The 23,412-nt window shown below is 34.1% G+C and overlaps 1 protein-coding gene across 1 annotated transcript; it reads right to left on the minus strand.

Annotated features, from left to right (window-relative positions):
• Positions 1-863: 863 nt before the first annotated feature.
• On the minus strand, positions 864-15,089 carry LOC128554347 (uncharacterized; the record flags this gene model as incomplete). The annotated part of the gene is made up of 5 exons (XM_053535629.1): positions 14,499-15,089; positions 13,306-13,464; positions 2,208-2,517; positions 1,271-1,531; positions 864-908 (listed from the first exon to the last, which is right to left on the minus strand). Coding segments are annotated over exons 1-5 (1,348 nt in total), but the record flags the coding sequence as incomplete, so codon positions are not given.
• Positions 15,090-23,412: the final 8,323 nt, after the last annotated feature.

The raw sequence follows: 23,412 nt of genomic DNA on the forward strand, positions 1-23,412 counted from the left end.
GGGTAGAAGGTATTACCGTAGGTTCCAGCCCCTGATAATCTTGATATCAAAATCCAGTAGCCTGATTTTCTCTGTAACACAGCAGACAACAACTTGATTTTTCAAGTGTTTAGCTGTAAGTCGTCATGTTGCACATCTTTTACATTTAGCGCAAACTATACAATTTACCAAATTTTTTGCAGACATTTCCATTACCTTAAAAGCTATCGGTTCCATTCTTTAAAAGATAGATATTTGAAAAGAATGATAATATTTCAGACAACAGACAAACACGTCCGTGCAGTCTGATCAAGACCTATTACTGTCTGATATTCATTTAATACCTTTTTGGTAAGAACCTCATTGACAAGTTAATAATACTATCCAAATTAAAAATGAACAATTTCACGAGATAAATTTAGCAGGGTAGGGTAAAGTTCTTACAAAAGTACTTGCAAGCTACTGACATTATTGAAGTCCATAGTTACTCGCACTTAATGATATCTACTTACTTTTTTGCATCAGGGAAAGATGGCCATGGAATTCATGCTTAATCTTTAAAACAGTGCTAGCAGTTCTGTTATCGTAAACGTCAAAACAAGAGGTGCGTTTTAGGAACGAATGAAATATATCAACAAATCAATCATGCCCGTGCAGTCTGATCAAGATGTGCTTACTTCACTACTAAGTCAGTTTATTATTTTGTAAGTACCCCTTTTAACCATTTATGGTACTGTTCAAATTAAATATTTGAATATCTGAAAAGTTCATAATAGAAACTTAGCATGTTGAGAGTTAAATGTCTTACAAGAAATATTGAACGTCACTGACATTCTTTTAAAGACTATAATCACTAGTACTTGACAATATGTAGTACTACTTACTTTCTTCACTTGGCTTGTATGCTGGGGCATCAGGGAAAGATCGTCCTGAAAATTAATTGCGTTAACTATAAGGTCAAAGCCATTGGATAAACTCACAAATGCAGATGAATATTTAATTTTTATAGAGATCTGATATGAAATAGGATGTGTTTTTATCGGTAAGGAGGACATGAAATTGTTTAATGTATGATTAAGTATTTTTTATTCAAACCGTCTTGTTGTATTAACGAATAGAAATAACAGTTAAAAAAACAATATGCGTGTTTGTTGTCGCTAAAATGACGTCACGTTAACATGCGATGACGTCAATGTTTTTGTTGCAACCGAGAAAGAGAGCTATTGATTTTTATCTACCTTTTTTGATTAAAAGCATATTTCGAAAAAATTAATGACGGTAAAAAGTATACCAAGTATTTCCCAGTCAATACTAGTGGACGGTTGATTTCTAAAGACTTCAAAAAGGTTTCGTAAAGTGCCATTTGGTCCTTGTTCCGCCTGCCAGTTGTAAAACATTTGATATATCCGTTTTTGTGATGTATCATTGTCCATTTGTATACATTCAATCCTCACTTTAGAAAGTCCTAGGTGAGGTCCGAGTAACTCCCAATTCAATCCTATTGCCCGTGAAATCTTATCTAGGTCCATTTCTGAAGGAACGGTATCTAAATCTGGAAGCAGTACATACATTTTCTGAATACCGGTGTAATAATCGCATTAGTAAGGCATAAATTCAAGCATACTCATTTTTATCCTTATCTTGTGAAATTGGATTGAAATGTAAAGACATATCTTTATTATTTAATTAAGCACTACCAACTAAATTAAGTTTGTATTAAAACAAATGAATGAAGTATTGCCATGCAATTCAAAGTCCCCTACTGGAAGGCACCTAATTTTCTCTACTACAGTAAAACATAAAGAACTGATACCTGTCAATGATGTTTAAATAATATTGTACTATATATACAACTATCTATATAAAAACACTTAGATTAAAATTTGCATATATAAAACCTACTGCTGTTTTCATATGGACTATTTTTTGGCCGATTATAAAAACAGTTATCATATAAGTTATTTATATTAACATCAAAGGGAAATTAATCCTATAAAAGGCAAGAGGGCAATGAAGGCCCTCTGTCGCCACCTGACCTATTGACCTAAAGAACAACAAGATTAACATTCTGACCTAGTAATTAGGATATGGTCATAAATGTGGCCTCTACAGTGCTTACAAGCTTTTCCTTTAATTTGACTTAGTGACCTAGTTTTTGATCCCACCTGACCAATATTTGATTGTGACCTATAGATCAGCAAGATTATCATTCTGACCAAGTTACCTACCCTCCTTAGCCTCAGAGTGGAGTGTCAGTTGTGTTGAGTGATCCTCTATAATCGATTTCTTTTTGGGTGCTTCTTTTTCATCAATTGCAAGCAGTAACGCTTTTTCTAGCTCATGCATTGACATTTTCCCTTGTTTTTCATAAGCATTAACATACTTGTTTGTGATTTTAATCAGTTCTAATTTTTGCTTTTCAGCTTCCGCCTTGTGTTCATCTTTTTCAGTCCTTAGTTTATCATGAACTGCCGTAACAACATCATTCAGCACATTCCGAATATCGTTTATACCAATGACCAATGTATCATCATCAAGCTGGAAAATAATCCCTTATATAATTGTCAAGACTGATAAGGTAAATATTTCATTCAATTTCATTCAAGATTATTGTTAGACACTATTTGAACAAGTAGCCGTGGGAGACATGATATATTACGTAACCATATAATCTCTCCAAATTTAACCTAACTGGAACTAACTTAACATTTACATGTTTGTGTGTGGGGGAGCCGAGAGGATTAACTCACTTTCTCCTCATGGATATGGATTCAAGCCTCACCCATGTAAAATAGAAATATTTGCTATTTAACCATTACCCAGCTAAATTTCAACAACGGACTGGTTCTATTTAGACAATACCATTCTTTTTCAAAGGGGTGTACACTGAAAGCTTATGGACTGAATTGCAATCAGTGCAAACAATGACTAGCCTGCGCAGGTCTGCAGGCTAATTTTTGTCAACACTAGTTGCAAAAGCAGAATAAAAACCAGCCACAAGTAGGCTAAACGATAGACTGACCTTATAAAATAGCCAAGGGTCTAAAACTCACGGAACAGTTCTGAGTGAAAAAGTCTGACATGTTCTTCCTTGTAAGCTTACCAAAACTATACCACAGAAAGACCGGAAAGAAGTAATTGGTTATTATATAATGTAAACAAGCCAATAAAACATTTTTAAACACACTATTTTCCACTCATGAATAAGCTCAATTCAGGTGATATTGTTAATAAAATTGTAAATGAGAGGGTCTAACAAAAACTTTCTTTTTCAAGCTGTGTGGACAGTTTAAAAGGCTAATTAATAAAGTTACCCACTCACATTGTTATAAAAATAAAAATAATTTGTTTAAGGTAATAGACCTGCAACGAACATCGTCAAATTACGTATTCTCTATTTGCATTTGCAGCATTTTTCGTAAAGCAATGATCGTGTTAAGCTAAAGTTACGTCCAGGGAATCTCGAATTCTTTACAAATATGCATTATTACACGGACATTGCAGTGTGTGTGATTACTGTCTATTACCTTAAAGTATTGCAATAACGTTTGATGACAGTGACATACAGTGTTACCCTATTAGCAGTAAAGTTTTTCTGAACTGACATAAAAATGCTGAAAATGAGTAAAGAACACACAGATGATTATATGAAATGATCAAAATAACACTTCTCTACATAACCTTTTACTAAGTTACACATATGTGATACCTATTAAACTCTTTTCGTAATTTCTCATTGTTGTATTCTACATTTCAATATATAGAATTGTGTGTAAACCAAATTATCATCTTTGAAAAAAATTGCTTTAGCTAAAAAGCTCAAACTTAAAGATCTGAGATAAAGTTTCTTAATGTAAGCACACAACAGTTATAAATTTTCTGTACGCATTATTTAGTTTTAGATTTATGCACTTCTTGACTTTCAAGCAGGGAGCAGGGCCTCAGCACAACTCATAAAATCATTGTCAATGTAAGTCATGTTGTATATCGAATACAAAGAGTAATATTATATGTAGTTCATATTTCGTCTGCCTGACCTGTTGTAGGGAAAAGGACCTATTTAGGATTTTCTTCCACTTATGACAACTGTATTAGAAGATTTTCTTGGTTAGGAACCATCTCTATAATAACAAGAGCCATGTTAGACATGGCTAATCCCCCCGCCGGGCATATTATAATTGAAGGCTAAAGTTCCTGGCAAGTTAGTGTCTGAAAGTATTAATGTTTTTTATAGTAACAACTAAAGGAAGTTAATCTTTTAAAAAAAAAAAAAAAAAATTGCAAGTCCACACAAAAATCTTTATCAGGTAGAGATTGGTCAAAATACACCTCAAAATTGGATTTAGCATGCTTGTTGTACTACAGAAAAGTGGTCTCGATTTTTCCCTACGACTAGTAATGAAAAAGTTACAATAAAAGCTATTTAAAGTAACAACAAAGGGAAGTAATTCTAAAGAAGGGAACTGCGCATGACACTTCGTCTCATGATGGTGTATAATTGTGCCAAGTTACATCAAAATCCCTCCATGCATGAAGAAGAAATGCTTCGGACAAAGTCATTCTTGTATCTGACCTTTGACCTTGACCTTAGGCCTAGTGACCTGGATCTTGCGCATGACACTCCGTCTCGTGGTGGTGAACATTTGTGCCAAGTTATATCAAAATCCCTCTATGCATGAAGAAGAAATGCTCCGGACAAGGTTTTTATTCTTGTATCCTTTGACCTCTAAGTGTGACCTTGACCTTAGACCTAGGGACCTGGTTCTTGCGCACACACTCCGCCTCATGGTGGTAAACATATGTGCCAAGATATATCAAAATCCCTCCATGCATGAAGAAGATATGTTCCGGACAAATTTTTTTTAAGAAAATATGATAAAGGGGAATAACTCAAAAAATAGGCAAGGTAGAGTTATTGTCCTTGCACACTGCACTTCCTCCCAATGTGTTCTATCAGTGTATGAAGTTTGAAGAAAATCCCTCGAATACTTTTGGGGTTATGCTCCGGACAAAATGTTTTAAGAAAATATGATAAAGGGGAATTACTCAAAAAATAGGCAAGGTAGAGTTATTATTCTTGCATACTGCACTTCCTCCCAATGTGTTCTATCAGTGTATGAAGTTTGAAGAAAATCCCTCCGGTACTTTTGGAGTTATGCTCTGGACAAAATTTTTTATGAAAATATGATAAAGGGGAATAACTCAAAAAATAGGCAAGGTAGAGTTATTGTTCTTGCACACTGCACTTCCGCCCAATGTGTTCTATCAGTGTATGAAGTTTGAAGAAAATCCCTCCAATACTTTTGGGGTTATGCTCCGGACAAAATGTTTTAAGAAAATATGATAAAGGGAAATAACTCAAAAAATAGGCAAGGTAGAGTTATTATTCTTGCATACTGCACTTCCCCCCAATGTGTTTTATCAGTGTATGAAGTTTGAAGAAAATCCCTCCAGTACTTTTGGAGTTATGCTCTGGACAATTTTTTTTATGAAAATATGATAAAGGGGAATAACTCAAAAAATAGGCAAGGTAGAGTTATTATTCTTGCACACTGCACTTTCTGCCAATGTGTTCTATCAGTGTATGAAGTTTGAAGTAAATCCCTCCAGTACTTTTGGAGTTATGCTCCGGACAAAGATCGTTGCGGACGCACGCACGCACGCACGGACGGAGAGCATTTCTAATATCCCCTTCGCCTTTGGCGGGGGGATAAACAAGAGCTCGTCGAACACGAAATGCACCCTCTTGATGCATTCAGTAATTGCACAATGAACAAAAATCATAAGCTCACTGTAAAAAACGTTCTACTGTTCTGGTCCAATCCGACATCGACCTTTAACCTATTAACCTAACTAGAGATCACAGAGTGATCTTGGCACCGATCACCAAGTCATTTTTTAATGTTTCAAATTTCAAGACTAGCTCAAGATCAAAATCAAGGTTAAATTTCATTTAAACACAGTGCATGTAGTCCAAATTTTAAAGCTGTGGCTTGAGAAATGTAAAAGTAGGTCACTAGATCAATTTCAAGGTCAAAGTTCATTTCGGTAGACCATCTCTATAATAACAAGAGCTCGTCGAACACGAAATGCACCCCCTTGATGCATTCAGTAATTGCACAATGAACAAAAATTATAGTATACCTAGAATTTTCAAAATTGTGACTTGCGTAGGCATTCTCTGAAGATGGACGACTACCATGTTAAACGTTATCTACTAGGTGCCACAAGAAAGACTTGCCCGGTAGTCACGCTTGAGAGGCTCTTTGTAATGAAATAAACGAGGTTAAAGGTCATTCGGTGCATATTGTGTGTGTCACATAAAATACCTTGTATCTTGGTCATTTATTGGTGTAGAATAACAACAATGGTATCAAAAAGAAGCTAGGGCTTTGTACATTTATTCACAAACACTTAATCAAAAATTTTCTTATTTACATACTTATGAATATTCATGAAAACTTAAAAATTGGGCAGATAAATCAAATCTTCACTATTTTTGTTTATAAATGCACAAAAATAAGCAATATTACATTTGAAACATTACTTTATATAAATATCTATTTGTAGCATTATTTAATATTTGCAATAGTAAATACTGTCACAAGTGGGTGGGGTATATTAATCATTAAAAAAATAAACAAGGAGCTGCGTTCAATAAACGCTTGATGCCCCCGGTGGCATACTTGTCGATACAAAGCAACCTAAGTCCAAAACGAGGTCACGGTCAAACTGAGCTCAGGTGATGTTTGAAGATGAGTAATGGTCACAGGTTTCATCTATATTAGTATCTATTCATTCTTGTAAGCAGTATTAATGCTAGATGAAACGGTCCCATTTGGTTAACCAAGAGATGGCCCATATAAAACAACCTGAGTCCAAAATGAGGTCAAGGTCAAGGTCAAACTGAGGTCAGGTGATGTTTGAAGATGAGGAATGATCACAGGTTCCATCTGTATTAGTATCAATTCATTCTTGTAAGCGGTATTGATGCTAGACGAAACGGTTCCATTTGGTTAACCAAGGGATGGCCCATATAAAGCAACCTAAGTCCAAAATGAGGTCAAGGTCAAACTGAGGTCAGGTGATGTCTGAAAATGAGGAATGTTCATAGGTTACATCTGCATTAGTATCAAGTCATTCTAGTAAGGGGTATTGATGCTGGACGAAACGGTCCCATTTGGTTAACCTCATACGGACGGACGGACGGACGAACGAACGAACGAACAGGACGATCACTATATGCCTCCCGCATCAGTAGATGCCGGGAGCATAAAAACTGACAATATCTACATTTCTCAAATATAAACCATATTTTGAGATAGTAAGATATGTTGAATTTGGAATAATGATCTTCATAAATATTAATTATTTTTCAGCTCATTAGCATACTCATGAATATTAATTTAATTGAAATGTATCAAAAATGCATTTAAAACATTCATTTAGTGCACATATCTCTGTTCTTAACCATTGATAAGAATCTTATCAATTTTATAAATGATCAAGTAAAGCTTGTAAATATTCCATGCATTAAGAATATATATAATTAGTATTTAAATCTTATACAAATACAAAATGTATTGCAAAACGTAGTTTACACAGTTCAATCTTGCTCCTAGTTTGTTTTTTCTCTATACACAATACCGTAGAACATTTTTATAAAAATGTCACAACTTTATCGTCCTTGTTGCCTTGTACATTTCTAAAGTTTGTATATAAATAGCCTCGCATGCGTATTCAAACATGCAAACCTGGTTGTATCGGTAGCATTTGCACATTGAACTGCCACATTTCGTCTTGCAATCCAAATTAGTATATGACATGTTACTTTGGGTATTATAGGAATGCAGTCATACATGTCACCCGTGATATCCTTTGTATGGCATACATATATAGCCCAGATAGCCTGTATGTATACAATGGAAACCACGAGAGGCCTGTTTGTACACCTAGGATACCCATAGTTTTCTGTATATATAAACAGGAAAACCTATATACCCGGTATACCCAGAGTGGTCTTTATGTATAGCAAGTTTACAAATAGTGGTACCCTGTATCCAATAGTGGCCTGTATTAATAGCCAAGAAGACCTGACAGTAAACCAAGGATACCCAGATAGAACTGCCTTTATCCCTAAGGTACATCGGTGGCATGTATTTATACCCAGGATATTCATAGTGGTGACATTTAGCAAACGGTTAGGATTTTTTGTTTACCCAGGATTCTCAAGGTGGCCTCCCTAGTATGCACTATATACCGAGCATACTCAACGCATATACTGGCCTAGTGTATAGCAACGATGGTCTGCCTGTATACCCAGTTTTTACCCAGAAAGGCTTATTATGTAAAACCGGGATATCCATAATGGCCAGTATATATGGCCACAATGACATGTTTGTATATCCAGGCTACACAGTGCGGCATGGCTATATGCCGTTGATACATAGGTAACCTGTCTGTATACCAATGCCATTCAAACTGACCTGAATGTATAGCCGTGATGGCATTTCTATATACCCAAGATACCCAGAATGGTGTGTATGTAAATCGAAGATACCCTTAGTAGCCTTTATATACAACTGTAAAGCCAGGATGCCTTGCCTGTATACCCAGAATATCCAGAGTTGTAAGGAAACTCGGTTGGCCCTTCTGTATGTCCAGAATACCAAGAATTGCCTGTCTGTGTATTCAGTATACATGTACCAGTATTTGTCAGTATGTATACATGTGTAGCCAATATGACCTGTCTGTATGCACAGGATACCGAGAAAGGGCCTTTCTGTATACACATGACATGTATTTATACCAAGGTACCCAAGGTGGACTGTATGTATAGCCAGGGTGGCTATACATGTATGCACAAAACACTAAGAGTGACTGATTGTATATATAAGATATAAGATAGTGGAATGTACATGTATGTATATCCAGGATAAATTTACTGTGTAACTAGGATACCATTTATCTGTCTCTGTATCAAGGCTACCTATTGTTGTCTATATGTATAGCCAGGTTTTCTCTAGATGACTGTATGTTTAGCAAGTACGGCCAGTCTGTATACACAGAATACCAAGAGTGGTATGTCTGTATACCCTCGATACCGATAGTGGCATCAATGCTAGGCTCGGATGGCGTGTATGTAAACAAATGATACCAAAAATGGCCTGACTATATATCACTTATACACAGTTGCCTGTCTGTATCCTAAGAATATCCATAGTGGCATGTACGAAAAGCCAAGTTTGCCTGCCGATATGCCAAAGACATACATACTTGCATTCTCTTTACCACTAGATACATTTAGTGCCAAGTCGTTATACCAAGTATACTATTGACACTAATTTAGACTATCCTGTCTGTAAACCCAATGTATGTTTAAAATAGTATATTGTTTAATTATCCGTCAAAATACTGCAAAACCTTACAAAAAACCTTCTGTACATTCTCCAGTATATTGGAAAAACTGAACATACTGACTTCTTAACGGCCATTGTGAAAAGTGGCTGTCTTATCGGTTGTCTGAGATGATGTCAACCTGATTTAAAATAGTAATGTTTTTTCAATCACAATACTATGCTAAACTACATAAAACAACTATGTAAACTCTATAATGTATGCAAAGAAACCTTAACATATTGACATTTGGCAGCCATTTTGAAAAATGAGCGCCATTTTGGTTATCTGAGGTTGCCTACATGGTCTTATTAGCAATTGTATTTATCAATCTTAATATTGCAATAATTTACATTAAGACTTATGTAAACGCTTATATATATGCATACTTTTGAACATACTCACCTTTGGAGGTTGTTTTGGTCGCCATTTTAAAAAAAAATGGCAGCCATATTGGCTGTGTGACATAGGTTCACAGTTTGAAATAGCTGGCAGATATGTACCTGATGCAAAAGAATTGCATTGCTTTTGTGAAAACAACTACATAATTATTCTAAAGATAACTGTTGGTCAGAAGTCAACTCAACCCACCCTTTATTAGCAGTATCTACACATAAAACACATATGATGGTGATATACAGTTGCGTTTATTAAGAAATGAGTATCCCACATATCATTTGTTACCTTTCAGTTTTTCTAATCATAAAAATTATATATAAAACAATAAATATTGTACAGCTGTACATACATGCCAATTTTTATCGTAATTTTGTATTATTTTGTCGCTTTTATTAATATTAGTTAATATGCAAATGAGCTAATTTGCATATAGTGACTTTATTTCATAGTTAAATACACAAGCTTCAATTAAATACCATTTTTGCTTACTTATTTCATCAAAATGGCGAAGATATGATGCCATATAAGTGAAATTAGGGAAAACTGCACTTAATGATCTTTGACCTAATTTTTTGACCTTAATTTGACCTTAGAATTGTGACTACCGGCATCAATGAACTACTTATATCATATACTTCACATATAACACATAAAACTTTCATCTTCACGAAATGCCTACGTGGGTGTTTTCCAGCCACATATATGAAAATTATTGGTAAACTATTATAAGCTCACTGTAAAAAACGTTCTGGTCCAATCTGACATCGACCTTTAACCTATTAACCTAACTAGAGATCACAGAGTAATCTTAGCACCGACCACCAAGCCATTTTTTAATGTTCCAAATTTCAAGATTAGCTCAAGATCAAAATCAATGTTAAATTTCATTTAAACACTGTGCATGTGGTCCAAATTTTAAAGCTGTGGCTTAAGAAATGTGAAAGTAGGTCACTAGATCAATTTCAAGGTCAAAGTTCATTTCAGTAGACAGAACTATGCATGTGCATCAAATTTGGAGGCTGTAGCGTGAGAAATGTGAAAGTAGATACTAGGTAAAAATCAATATCAAATTTCAATTCAGAACACAAAAATATGCAATCAGTCCAAATTTAAAGCCTGTAGCTTCAGAAATGTCAAAGTAAGCCACTAGGTCAATCTCAGGATCAAAGTTCATTTCGGTACACAAAGCTATGCATGTGGTCCAAATTTGAAGGCTGTAGCTTGAGAAATATGAAAGTAGATCACTAGGTCAAAATCAAGGTCAAATCTTATTTTGGTACACAAACCTAAGTATGTGGTCCAAATTTGAAAGCTGTAGCTACAGAAATGTGAAAGTAGATCACTAGGTTAAGATCAAGGTAAACTCATGTCAAGGATCATCTTGCCACTTAAAACAATACATGTGGTCCAAATTTGAATGATGTAGGTTATAGACATGAAGATTCTAAGTTTTTCCCTATATAAGTCTATATGAACCATCTGACCCAGGGTTGGGCCATATTTGACCCTAGAGGGATAATTTGAACAAACTTGGTAGAGAATCACTAGATGATGCTACATTGGAAATATCAAAGCTCTAGTCTTTCTGGTTTGGACAGAAAAACTTTCTCTATATAAGTCTATGTAAACCATGTGACCCCCAGGGCGGGGCCATATTTGATCCTAGGGGGATAATTTGGACAATCTTAGGAGAGGACCACTAGATGATGTCATATGCAAAATATCAAAGCCCAAGGACCTGTTGTTTTGGACAAGAGGTTTTTTCAAGTGTTTTTCCTATATAAGTCTATATAAACCATGTGACCCCCGGGGTGGGCCATATTTGACCCCACGGAAGTAATCTGAACAATCTTAGTGGACGACCACTAGATTTTGCTATATACCAAATATCAAAGCCCTAGGTCCTGTGGTTTTGGACAAGAAGATCAGAAACCATTTAACTGTTCCTGGTAAATGTGACCTTGACCTTTGACCTATTGAACTCAAAATCTATAGTAGTCATTTACTGGTCATGACCAACCTCATTATCATTTTTCTTGACAATAGGCCTAAGCATTTTTGAGTTATTTCCCGGAAACCATTTTACTGTTCCTGGTCACTGTGACCTTGGCCTTTGACATACTGACCTCAAAATCAATAGATGTTATCTGCTGGTCATGACCAACCTCCTTATCAATATTCATGATCCTAGGCCCAGGCGTTTTTGAGTTATCATCCTGAAAACGTTTTACTGTTCAGGGTCACTGTGAACTTGACCTTTGACATACTGGCCTCACATACTGGCCTCAAAATCAATAGGAGTCATCTGCTGGTCATGACCAACTTTTCTATCAACTTTCATGATTCTAGGCCCAAGCATTCTTGAGTTATCATCCGGAAACGGATTGGTCTACATACAGACCGATCGACCGACAGACATACAGACCGACCGACATCTGCAAAACAATATACACCTTCTTCTTCGAAGGGGGCATAATAAATACTGGTAGTGGATCATGATGAATAATGCTTGTAAAAACTGTTCAGTAGTTTTAAGTATCACAGGCTTTGCTAAAGTGATATTCCAAATGTTCGTATGACCTTTCAAAGTTATTAAATAGAAAATGTCTTAGATTATTTTCAATCTCAAGTTTGTATTCAGTTCTTGAAAAAAAGTTAAAGAGGGGAAATTATACATACGATACAAGCATAGAAACTTTTAAGGGTGGTCAACCAGATTTTAACAATGTATGACACTGTTTAGTATTCGTATATTTTGTTATTTGTTTAAAGAACATAAAGTTCCATTATCTAACCTAAGATTTCTTATCAGAATGCTTAATTATTTTTATTGAAACTGTGTAATTTCCAGCCCACCACTACATACACACTTTTCTAAAATTGACTCATTTTTTTTTCTTTAACGTAAATTCAAAAGAATCACTTTTGCATTAATAATATAATAATAATAATAATGAAACTAAAGCCAAGTTATCAAATAGTTTGTATCATATGGATTTATTACTTTTAATCTATCTTTGTTTCCCAGCCAAGTAAGACTGAGGGAAAGCACAATAATTTTACAAACATTCATTTCTAATCAATTTCGGCAAAATATATGTGCATTTTGTATGTTTATTTTTATATAGTTATACTACAATATCGCTATCTTTGATGGGCAACTAGGATTGGAATAAAAAGTTATTTTCATCCAAAGAAAATTTTACATGCATTATAATAAGAACTTAATTATCATGAATAAGTTCAAATATAATAATTTCTTCAAGTTTCGAATTTAACCATTAGTTTATCGAATAGGAATTAACATTGGTAAAATCATTGAATCAGAAAAACAGACAGTAACCACAACTATCATATAGAGATTTGTTTTAACACAACAAATAATTTACGAGAAAAAGTTGGGACACATTTTTGTTATGGAGGAAGTACAGACAGACAAAAAGCCCAAGAGATGTGCGGCATGGCAAATTCAATATATATACCAAAATATGCGGAGAAATTTTACTACCAAAATATCTTAAATAAAGATACCTCTGATAATTTCTTTCTAGCATTCTGTGAAGCTGTATGAGTAGCCAAATATCCAGGATCTGACAGAACACTCTGTAAGGTGCTAAGGTACTGTTGTAGATCTCCATCTTCCGCCCCTAAATCTGATGAATGACGAAGAGCATTGCCCAGATGTCTAGCCTGTAAATAAAAAGTAGAAACATAAGCGTTAGTGTCTCTTAAACACTGCGATTATACACAGATCTTGAAATTTAGTTGTCCTTCTTGTCAAAGTACACGATAGAATATTTGTTGGACTTCATCTCTGTATTTTCTTTTTCTTCTGTACTTCTTGTAGTTGCAAAGATTTCTACCGGAAAAAATAATTGAAAAACACTTTTGATTTATAAAAGTTTACCCGACCTTTGAGAATGTGTATTGCGAGAGACATGTTATCTTATTTTGAAGGGTTTTATTTTCAAAATATGTTAACATTCTTCCACTGACGGGTCTAGGCATAATTTAGGACTAGACCTGAAATTTATCATACCTTTATGCAAAAAGGGGCAAAATGTAGGGGAAGCAAATATTGCATTATTAAGTTATTGACATATTAAGTTTACATTTCTTTAATGACGGCGGTACGTAATGTTTTGCAATAACTGAAAAAAGATAAGGAAATCATTTTGGGCATGAAAGCTAACTAGCGAATGTGTATGACTTCTCTGGAAAGGAATCTCACTGTATCAGATCCTCGGGGAAATAGTGGTGTAATAATTTCTAAATTATAATTTGTCCAAGGCTGACACCTACCTAGTTGATGGGTTACTATAATCAAGTTAGAATGAAAAGAATTTTACGTGAGAAATCTATATAAATTCAAGAGCATTAACCTCGATAACGGCAAATAGGAGTGTTGTTTAATTAATATTCTATTTTCATCGGCTTACTTTCAATTTATAAGATGGCAATCTAGCATTTTCTAAATATCATGTCAACCTTTGATCATCCAATGTGACCTTAAACTTAACAGCTATGTGCTGTTATGCTCAGTAATATGAAAATCCATTGATAGATTACAATTATTGAGTGGATTTTATACGAGACGATCTGTCGGAATGATTTAGTGACAAAACAAAAAATAACGAGACAAAAAGTCCAATTAACAGGATAACAAAAATAAGGCTACATATACATGACAAATTAAATTTATATTGAAATCAGCTTTTACATACCTTCCAAACAATATTGTCTGTCTTGCTTAAGTCCTCGTGAAATTTTGATTGAAACGCTTTATAGTTGATGATAACACCAATGAGACCATCGAAATCTGTCTCTGCTGCATTCGTAACATTTTTGTAACCGTCTGGTGGCATGAAACATTTAGCAACTTCCCACGGATTGCTGCACCACTTGGTAGCGGCAGTATTTTCAAAGGATGGGTCGCGAAAGCGATGAGCATACTTGATTTTGTTGACAAAATTATGACATATCTTTTTTGGGCAACCAGATATGATATATCGTGTGGCGTTATTTCTATGGAATCTGCATTTCTCACGATCCCCATTACAAATTCTATTAGTAGGACAAACAACAATATTCTCAGTACGACAACTAGAACACTTGGTACCAGTAGGAAGTCTACATCTATCGTAAATTTCTTTCAGACATTTCTTCTGAAACGTTTCTATTTCATCATAAACAAAAGGCTCAATACCTTCTTTAGTATATAGAATGCCCAATCCAGCCTTAATCCAGTTCTTGAATTTTGATCGCGATAGTTCAGGATTGTACGATCTAGCAGCCATGTTTATTATAACAGCTTGCTGTTGGACCACAATTCAACAATTTTAACCATCCTCTCGGTAATGCACGTCTCCATCCATTTTTTTCACTTCACTTCTTTTATTGTTCAACCTTATAAATCTCTTTCGGTTTCCTTTTCGATATTATATCAAACAAAATATACTCCAATATAAGTCTCTGCCTCATGAACGGCCTACATTAACTTTTGTTCCCATGTTTAGAATGGATGGTCAGCATTAGGCACGAACATTGAAAATCCCTTCATCAAAACATTTTATAAACATTCTTGTCTTCAGCTGTCATCGACCTGCAAAATTTTCAACAAAACACACTAATGATAAAATAAGTGTTTTGTTATTATTTTATTTTATTTATTTGTTTTTTTTATACATTTTTTGTTACATTTTTCCAATGTTAGCCGATTCTTAGATGACTACTTAGAAGTCTAATATTAGAAAGTAAGTGTGAAATGATTGAAGATGTGTTTACACTTCACTGTTTTCATATTAAGTACATTCACATGTAATTACATAAGGATGCAGTTTGTAAGAACGTATAGCTATAATATAAAATTAGCCCGCCCGCTTAGCTCAGTAGGGAGAGCGTCGGTCTACAGATCGAGGGCTACGAGTTCAATTCCCGGGCGTGGTGTATGTTCTATGTGACAATTTGTTGTTTCTGAAATCATCAGTCCTCCATCTCTGATTATTCATGTGGGGAAGTTGACAGTTAATTGCGGAGAATAAGTTTGTACTGGTACAGGATCTAGGAACATTGGTTAGGTTACATGACTGAAATACTATTGAAAACCCAAAAACAAACAAACAAAATAAATTAAAACTGAATAAAAGAACTAACTAATTTGTATTTTGGTTTGGAGAAGAGAGAAAGTCGAGTTTTTAGGAGAATGCCATATGCTACTTTAGCAAACAGGAGAGGAGAGCGATTATACTGGGAAAAGTGTAGTACATGTATTCCTAACAATATGAATGGTATTACATGTACAGGTACAGATCGATCTCAAATTTAACAGCAAATCAATTTGTCTCATATATTTCCGCATAACTTTATGTCTGCTACAATAGGATTAGGATGAAGCACATATTCCTTTTGCACAAAAAATATATATAATGAAGTCATAAATTTATTTCAAATGGGTCAATACTGAAAATGATTTATTTAATAAATAAATAAAATGACTTCACATGCCTTTCCAACAGTATTTAATTATAAAAATACAAACTAGTTTCGCCTATCGGCTCATCAATGTACGTACAATGTAACGGCACTGATGAGACTAGTTTGTATTTTTATTATTAAATACTGTTGGAAAGGCATGTGAAGTCATTTTATTTATTTGATTTATAGACTTCCATCTTGTGCCGAGTCTTTTCATTGTCAAGTAATATATATATAGTAAGTCTATAAATCAAATAAATAAACTGACTTCACATGCCTTTCCAACAGTATTTAATAATAAAAATACAAACAAGGTATTATCCCGGATATGAAAATACCAAAACTTTCCTATAGTAATATATATAAATATTATTTATTTATATATGTTTTTTTCATATCCGGGATAATTTGTATATATATATATATATTACTATAGGAAAGTTTTGGTATTTTCATATCCGGGATATCTTGTATATATATATATTACTATAGGAAAGTTTTGGTATTTTCATATCCGGGATAATACCTTGTAGATATAATTATATGTATTTGCATTTTGATATGTTGATTTACGTTTTCCCGCCATTTGACGTTATGTTATCAGTTTTACGTCACGTCCGTTGTTTATATTTGTATGTGTATTATCCTCATGAAGACGTTAGCCGAAACGTTGATAAGATAAAAAAAACTAAAAACGTACATAGTACGTGTTGTTGTTGAAATACCTATCGCATTTCCAATTTTAACCGAGAAATACAAACACATGCAACGACAGGAAGCATAATTAAATCATACTAAATAAATTTTATCATCATGAAAAATAGCAGCATTTTCAATAAATCTTTAACATTGATCAGAAAATTGACTTTGCGCAAAGGTTTTTAATGTTAGATTGAAACAGTTCTTTTAACTTTAGATGCTATGTTATGATATGTGTCCAACCAAACATATCGTATTCCCAAATTTTGGATTTATACTACTTCGGAGTTTCTTTCATGGTGGATTGTTTTTGTTTGCTGAGGTGCTATACGGTTTTATTTTCATTACGTGTACTAGTATATCATGAGTAAATGTTATACAACAATTTGATAGATATTTCTTGAAAATAAAAAAGTGTTCTATCTACTCAAAGTGAAATATTTCTCACAGTCGTCCTTATTTGATCAGATATGCACGAGTCACATAAAAGATGGTTATTATTTGCATCATGTTATTCTTTAGATGTTTCACATACAGGAATTATGAATAAACAAATCGTGTAATATATTCGCCATTATAACATGATGTACAACTTGCCTTCACTAATAATATGTACTTCGGAATGCATTAATATATGCCCTTCCTTATAATTTATACTACGGAATGCGGAAGTTCTCGACTTCTTGATAGCATACACTACGTGATGCGGCAGAACATGCCCTATCTGATAATATATACTTCGGAGTGGGGAAGTATGTGCCATGCATGATAAAATATATTACGAATGGAGCAGTACATGTCCTCCCTGATAAAATATCATGAGATGCGGTAGTACATGCCCTTCCTAATAATAGATACTACGGAATGCGGCAGTACATGCCCTTTCTCCCTATATATTCTACGGAATGCTACAGTACATGCTCTTCCTAAATATATATTCTACAGGAGGCGGAAGTACATGCCCTTATTGACAATATACAGATAATTATTTTGTTATTTTAAGCATAATATGGTGGCTAAAGAGAAAATAAGAAAGGCAGAAAATGTATGACTGCAGAATAATTACAGGTGACAACGTTTTTGAAAACTATGTTATGATTGTAATACCGATATATTTACCGAAGGTAATGTTTATTCTAGCAGATAAAACACTTGTATGAAAAATAAGATGGAATTAATTACGCTTAAAAGGGAAAAAAAGTATCCATAAATATCAGAAAAAGGCGAAAATGACGAAATAACGATACTAAGTGAGCAAATGTCTGTTAAATGGCGCAGTATGCTCAAATGAAAATAGAAACAGTCTAATACTCGAGAAGGTCTCTCACTTAAGGCTTCTTCACAAGCTAGAGCTCTGTGGTGTGAGAGGGAAACTACATAGTTGGATCAGCAGCTTTCTGGGAAATTGTACTCAACATGTAAACCTGGATGGCACTTCTTCGGATACAGCTACCACAATGGGTGGGGAAAGGATTGGCTGTTTGAATTTCATCCTCAGAAGTACCCTATAATGCAAGTCACCAACAAATGGAAACCAGTTAGAAATCCACATACCGTCCATGGCCACATTTTAGAAGCAGTAAACAATGCAAGGTACTTAGGCATCAACATACATAAGACTCTCAACTGGAATCTTCATATTAACTTTTGTTACAAAAGATACCAGCTAGATCATTTATTCAGAGAAATTTACATTTATTTAATTTAGTTCCCAAAGAAAACAAAAAAACTTTGTTATACTACCCTGGTGAGAGCACTTTTGGAATACGCTGCAGTCATCTTAGATCCCCATACACAGGAAAATGTGCAGAAACATGGGGTGGTGCAGTAGAGGTAAGCAGGGATGTTTTTTTTTTCTGACCACAGACGAACTAGCAGCGTCAAACCTATACTATCAATAGCCTTCATTCATTGGGCAGAGAACAGGAAAAGGTCACCATAATGCACTAGGTTTCCATGGTTAAGTGGATGTGCCAACTACATACCTCATCGCGTTGACCACATTCAGAGGCAATAACTTGAGATTTCTGGTGTCTTTTGCCCTGATCCTCAACTACCAGAAGTCGTTTCCCAGACACCACCAGATTACGAGACAGCTTTCCACAAAGAGTAATAAGGAAGCACAGTCTTTAGAGCTTCGCTAAACTCATTCTGGATGGATTTTAGATATACTATATTGATGTATATTTTAATAAGTTATGCACCTGTAAAAATTCTTTACACCGCTCAAGCGCCAGTACCAGTATATGCAGATTATTGTTATCTGTGTACTGTTAAGAAGGAGATGATCATAGACTTATTATAGTGTACCGCCTTTTGATGAGTATTCAGTTCCTGTCATATACTTACTTTGACTAAAATTTTTCAAGTGGGCATAGGTTTGAGCCCTAGCATGACTATTTTCCCCGTTATATAACTTTTTTCTAATAGGTTTTTACATTTTTCAATTTTTTTTATTGATTTATTGTACAAAAGTGGAAATGTTTCATCTGGTAAGAGATATTTTGCTGTTCAAAGTGAAAGTACCTCTGAAACAGAAGGGACAGGGTTAGAGAGTTTTAGAAATACCGGGTTAAATGCTGTAAAACTTTTCAGTTTGCCTTTTCTCTTTAGATGACTGGACTCGACTTTAATTTTTCAATGTTGGAGTTAGAGTTCTGTCTCATAAATCCTTTTCTTAAGGAATTCTAGAAAAGAAAATATATTGACAGTTTTAGTTTGTTTTCTATAATTGTTTATCAATAGTTTAACGTTTCTTTAACAAAAAAATAATGAAATAATGAATTCTCTGCAAACGTTATGGACAGTGGTCGTTGCTTTGAAATTTGTCTCTACTTAAATAGGGAGAAATATGTTAAAATATGCAAGATTTATAAACTACGGCACGGGAAAAGTTGTTTAAAGCTTTCAACATAGTTCGATAGTGCTCTATTGTAGAAAATCTGGCATTAGATGCTGCTTTTTCTGTAAATGCAAAGAAATCCCACACCAACTGAACATCTTTGCCAAAAAAATAACCCAAATGTGGTTCTTTCAGTTCCAATAATATTGCATTTTTAAGCAATCCAAATGTTTGTATTTTATGTTTTCAATTCAGAATGTTTTGCGTGAGGAGTATTTTTTAATTTTATGATATAAACAGTTCTTTGAAGGGTCATTATTCTAAGTTTTATAAAAATGAAATATTCAAGATTTGTTTCATACAATTCATAAAAAATTGTTATTATTGACTGATTCAAACAACATAATTATATTTAGAAAAGATATTGTTTTTAATTTTGTGTATTTCTATTGACTAAATAGACCTATCACCATATTCATGCAACTATACTATAATATGTGTCATGGTGATCTCACTATGCACATACATTCAAGTAAACATATCTGTAGAAAGCGGCCATTTTGGTGGCCATATTGGGAAATGGCCGCCATTTTAAATCTTACATCACAAATAAAAACATATCAGTTATTCGTCTATCGAAATACAAACATTTGCATAGCATTTTATTTCATCATACAAAACTGTGTATTGAGAAATCACTAGCTATGTAAAAAGAGGCGCAAAATGTATGTTGATATAGCCCACCAACTTTTGTCACTGGCAAATTAAAATTAAATTATTATTTGATGTATAGACGGTGTAATTACATTATTCAAGTGTCTTTTAATATTTCTAAATTTAAAGAATAGGTATTGTTGCCCAGCAACTTATATGACAATCTGAAATTGCTACATATTTTTCTTAACCTACCCGTATCGATATCAAACGGATTTAGACTCAACTTCTTTTAAAAGTTAACTATTTCATTTAAAATATTTCTGAGAAGTGTTCATGGTACTGTTATAGTTCTAGTTTTAAGACATGTCTGCGAACGCCGTATGATCATACTTAACACAGTTTTTTTATAAAGTCCCAGTACTTTGAATATGAAAACTTTTAAGAAAGTACTTTCTTGATTACATGACTAAGATCTTCGATCTTCCTCCTCCACATGTAAAAATTTGACCCTGCAGTTTTTCAAACTAACAGAGGTCAGGCGTCAAGTAGTCCTACATTCACTATCATTGAGTCACCTTATAGTCTGTGTTAAACTTGTTTGACATGAACTAGGATTTATCAAATATAATGCAAATACATCAGACGATTTCTACTCAGTTGTTTGAAAAACAACCGTCAGTTGAGATGCATCACATCGGATAGATAGAAAGTTCTGCGTTCCTCCTCTGTGGTGTTAAGTCGAAACATATTAGTCATTAACGGGAGCAAAATGTGTTATTTCATAGAAAAACAAAACAATAAAACTATTCCTGTTAATACTTAATAGCGATTGGTGTGTTACGTCAGCAGTTAGGCGTAAAATAATATTTTTGTTCAATTTATCCCGACCTACCCTAAGATTTTGGCTCGACCATAAATATTCTTATGGCCTTGGAGAATATTTTGTTCAACTTTTTAACAAAAAAGTTGCAAAACTGCACTTTTTATGCTTTAAACATGGTCAATGATGCTAGAAACCAATTCACTGATGCACTAAATGCATAACCCTTTTATTTGCATACATTTTGACACAAAAAAAACAACATATATCTAGTAAAAAAGGCCGACCTACCTATCCTAATTTTTTATCATGTTACCGGAAACAAAGATTTTTTATGGCTTATGAGAAAACGTTTACAGGTTTTTTAATATGTGCTGTCCTTATTTTATGGTTAATGGATTATAAATTATTAAATATTTCCCTTAGCGAGCAATGTTCAGCTGCATAACTTAGTTCGTAGGTATCAGTTTATAAAACTGTTGTTCTGAAAGCCTTTAAAATTCCACTTTATCAACACCTTACTCACAACGATACAAATTCTAAATTTTCTATCATTTTTTACTTTTTATTTATTTTATTATTATTATTATATTATTATTATTATTTGAAGCCATATGGATTTACACTCTTTTTCTAGGACAACTTATTTACCACGGCATTGCGGACATTGGAACACGTGCGCATTAGAAGTTGTAATTTTGGCCGTGACCGACTACAGTTCTTTCGACAGGTACTTATTCAAAACATTTCTGTAAAGACCCAGCTCTATCTACATCACTGTCACCTTCTGACATTTTAGAAAACGTTCAATGTTCTCACAGCGTAGCTGATATTTCTATCGAAATGCTGATATATAGTGTATTAATCAGATTAACCAGATTCATATGTTTTCAAGATATCTGTCGAAAGTAGTGGTATTTGGTCTAGTGTATAATGTATCAGTCGCTCAACTAAAATGGCGTGGGTTCGAACTTGTCCGAAGGTCATTGCATGCCAAGCATTTTAGAAAAAAAAGTTAGTTATTGACAAATATAAAATAAAGGTTATTCGTTTGCTTTAGGGTATGGCTGAAATATGAACTGCAGATACAAAATCACCAGCGACGCACAATTGCTTATGAGTGAAGGATGTTTTGTCAAAATTTAATGTAAATCGAACTAAATTTCTTTATATTTCATGTTTATTTATTTTTCAATTGTTAAAAAGAAATATTTTTTAGTTCCATATAAGTTGAAAATATAAAATATGTATTCAATTATGAATTTATTAGCTACAGTACAACCTCTCCAGAGCGGCCATCTCATAAGCAAAAACCTCTTTCCCATAGCTGAAATATGCAATCAAATTTACTTCTGCAGAACAATAACCTCTACATAACAGTCAATATTCGTATATCCCGAAGAGTGTTCCTCTACAGAGGTTGCTCTGTATATTTAGAATTGTTTCTTCCACAGTACTGAAAAGTATGTCATGAATTGATTTTTCGCACCCAGATGGTACCAGACTACAGACAGTAAACTCGCACATGCATCAAGGGAGAATATAGCCAAGCACAATTTGACGACATGGATTGGTACAATGATTCATTCGGTAAAATACGTTTCCTTATAGGAACGAAACTTTAAAAGGCTGAATTTTACAAGTTTACATGATAAAGGATATAACAGTAACGCAGTGGGTATTTGATGATAATCAGCAACTTACGTATTTCTTCGTACTCAAATTTCGGCATTCTCCGGTATGTACGAAAGCCATCAGCGCATTCAGTCGTCATATTGGATCCATTATTTTAGGTGCCAATTATAACTTCTCATTAATATTTTATAATTGACTAGACAGGTATGGAGTAAGCTGTAATTTCGTATCACTTGTTCCTTACCGCTGTTCTTGTGAAATTTAGCATGGTGGATATTTTTCAGGGAAATACGGAAACCAAGGTTTAGATTTGTATTTTCTTAGCGTATATCGTGGGGTGAGCGCGAAACTATTGTAACTATATATAAATAAAGAACAAGATACAATAGTTTCGCGCTCAGCCCTCGATATGTTATACACAGAGTAACATTTGTATTTTTAGGCGAATTTGGTGTACAAAGGCCTAGGAGCTCACATTTTTTTGTACAACTGAAACGTGTAGATTTACGTA

Source organism: Mercenaria mercenaria, unplaced genomic scaffold, assembly GCF_021730395.1.
Source record: "Mercenaria mercenaria strain notata unplaced genomic scaffold, MADL_Memer_1 contig_4959, whole genome shotgun sequence".
Taxonomy (NCBI): domain Eukaryota; kingdom Metazoa; phylum Mollusca; class Bivalvia; order Venerida; family Veneridae; genus Mercenaria; species Mercenaria mercenaria.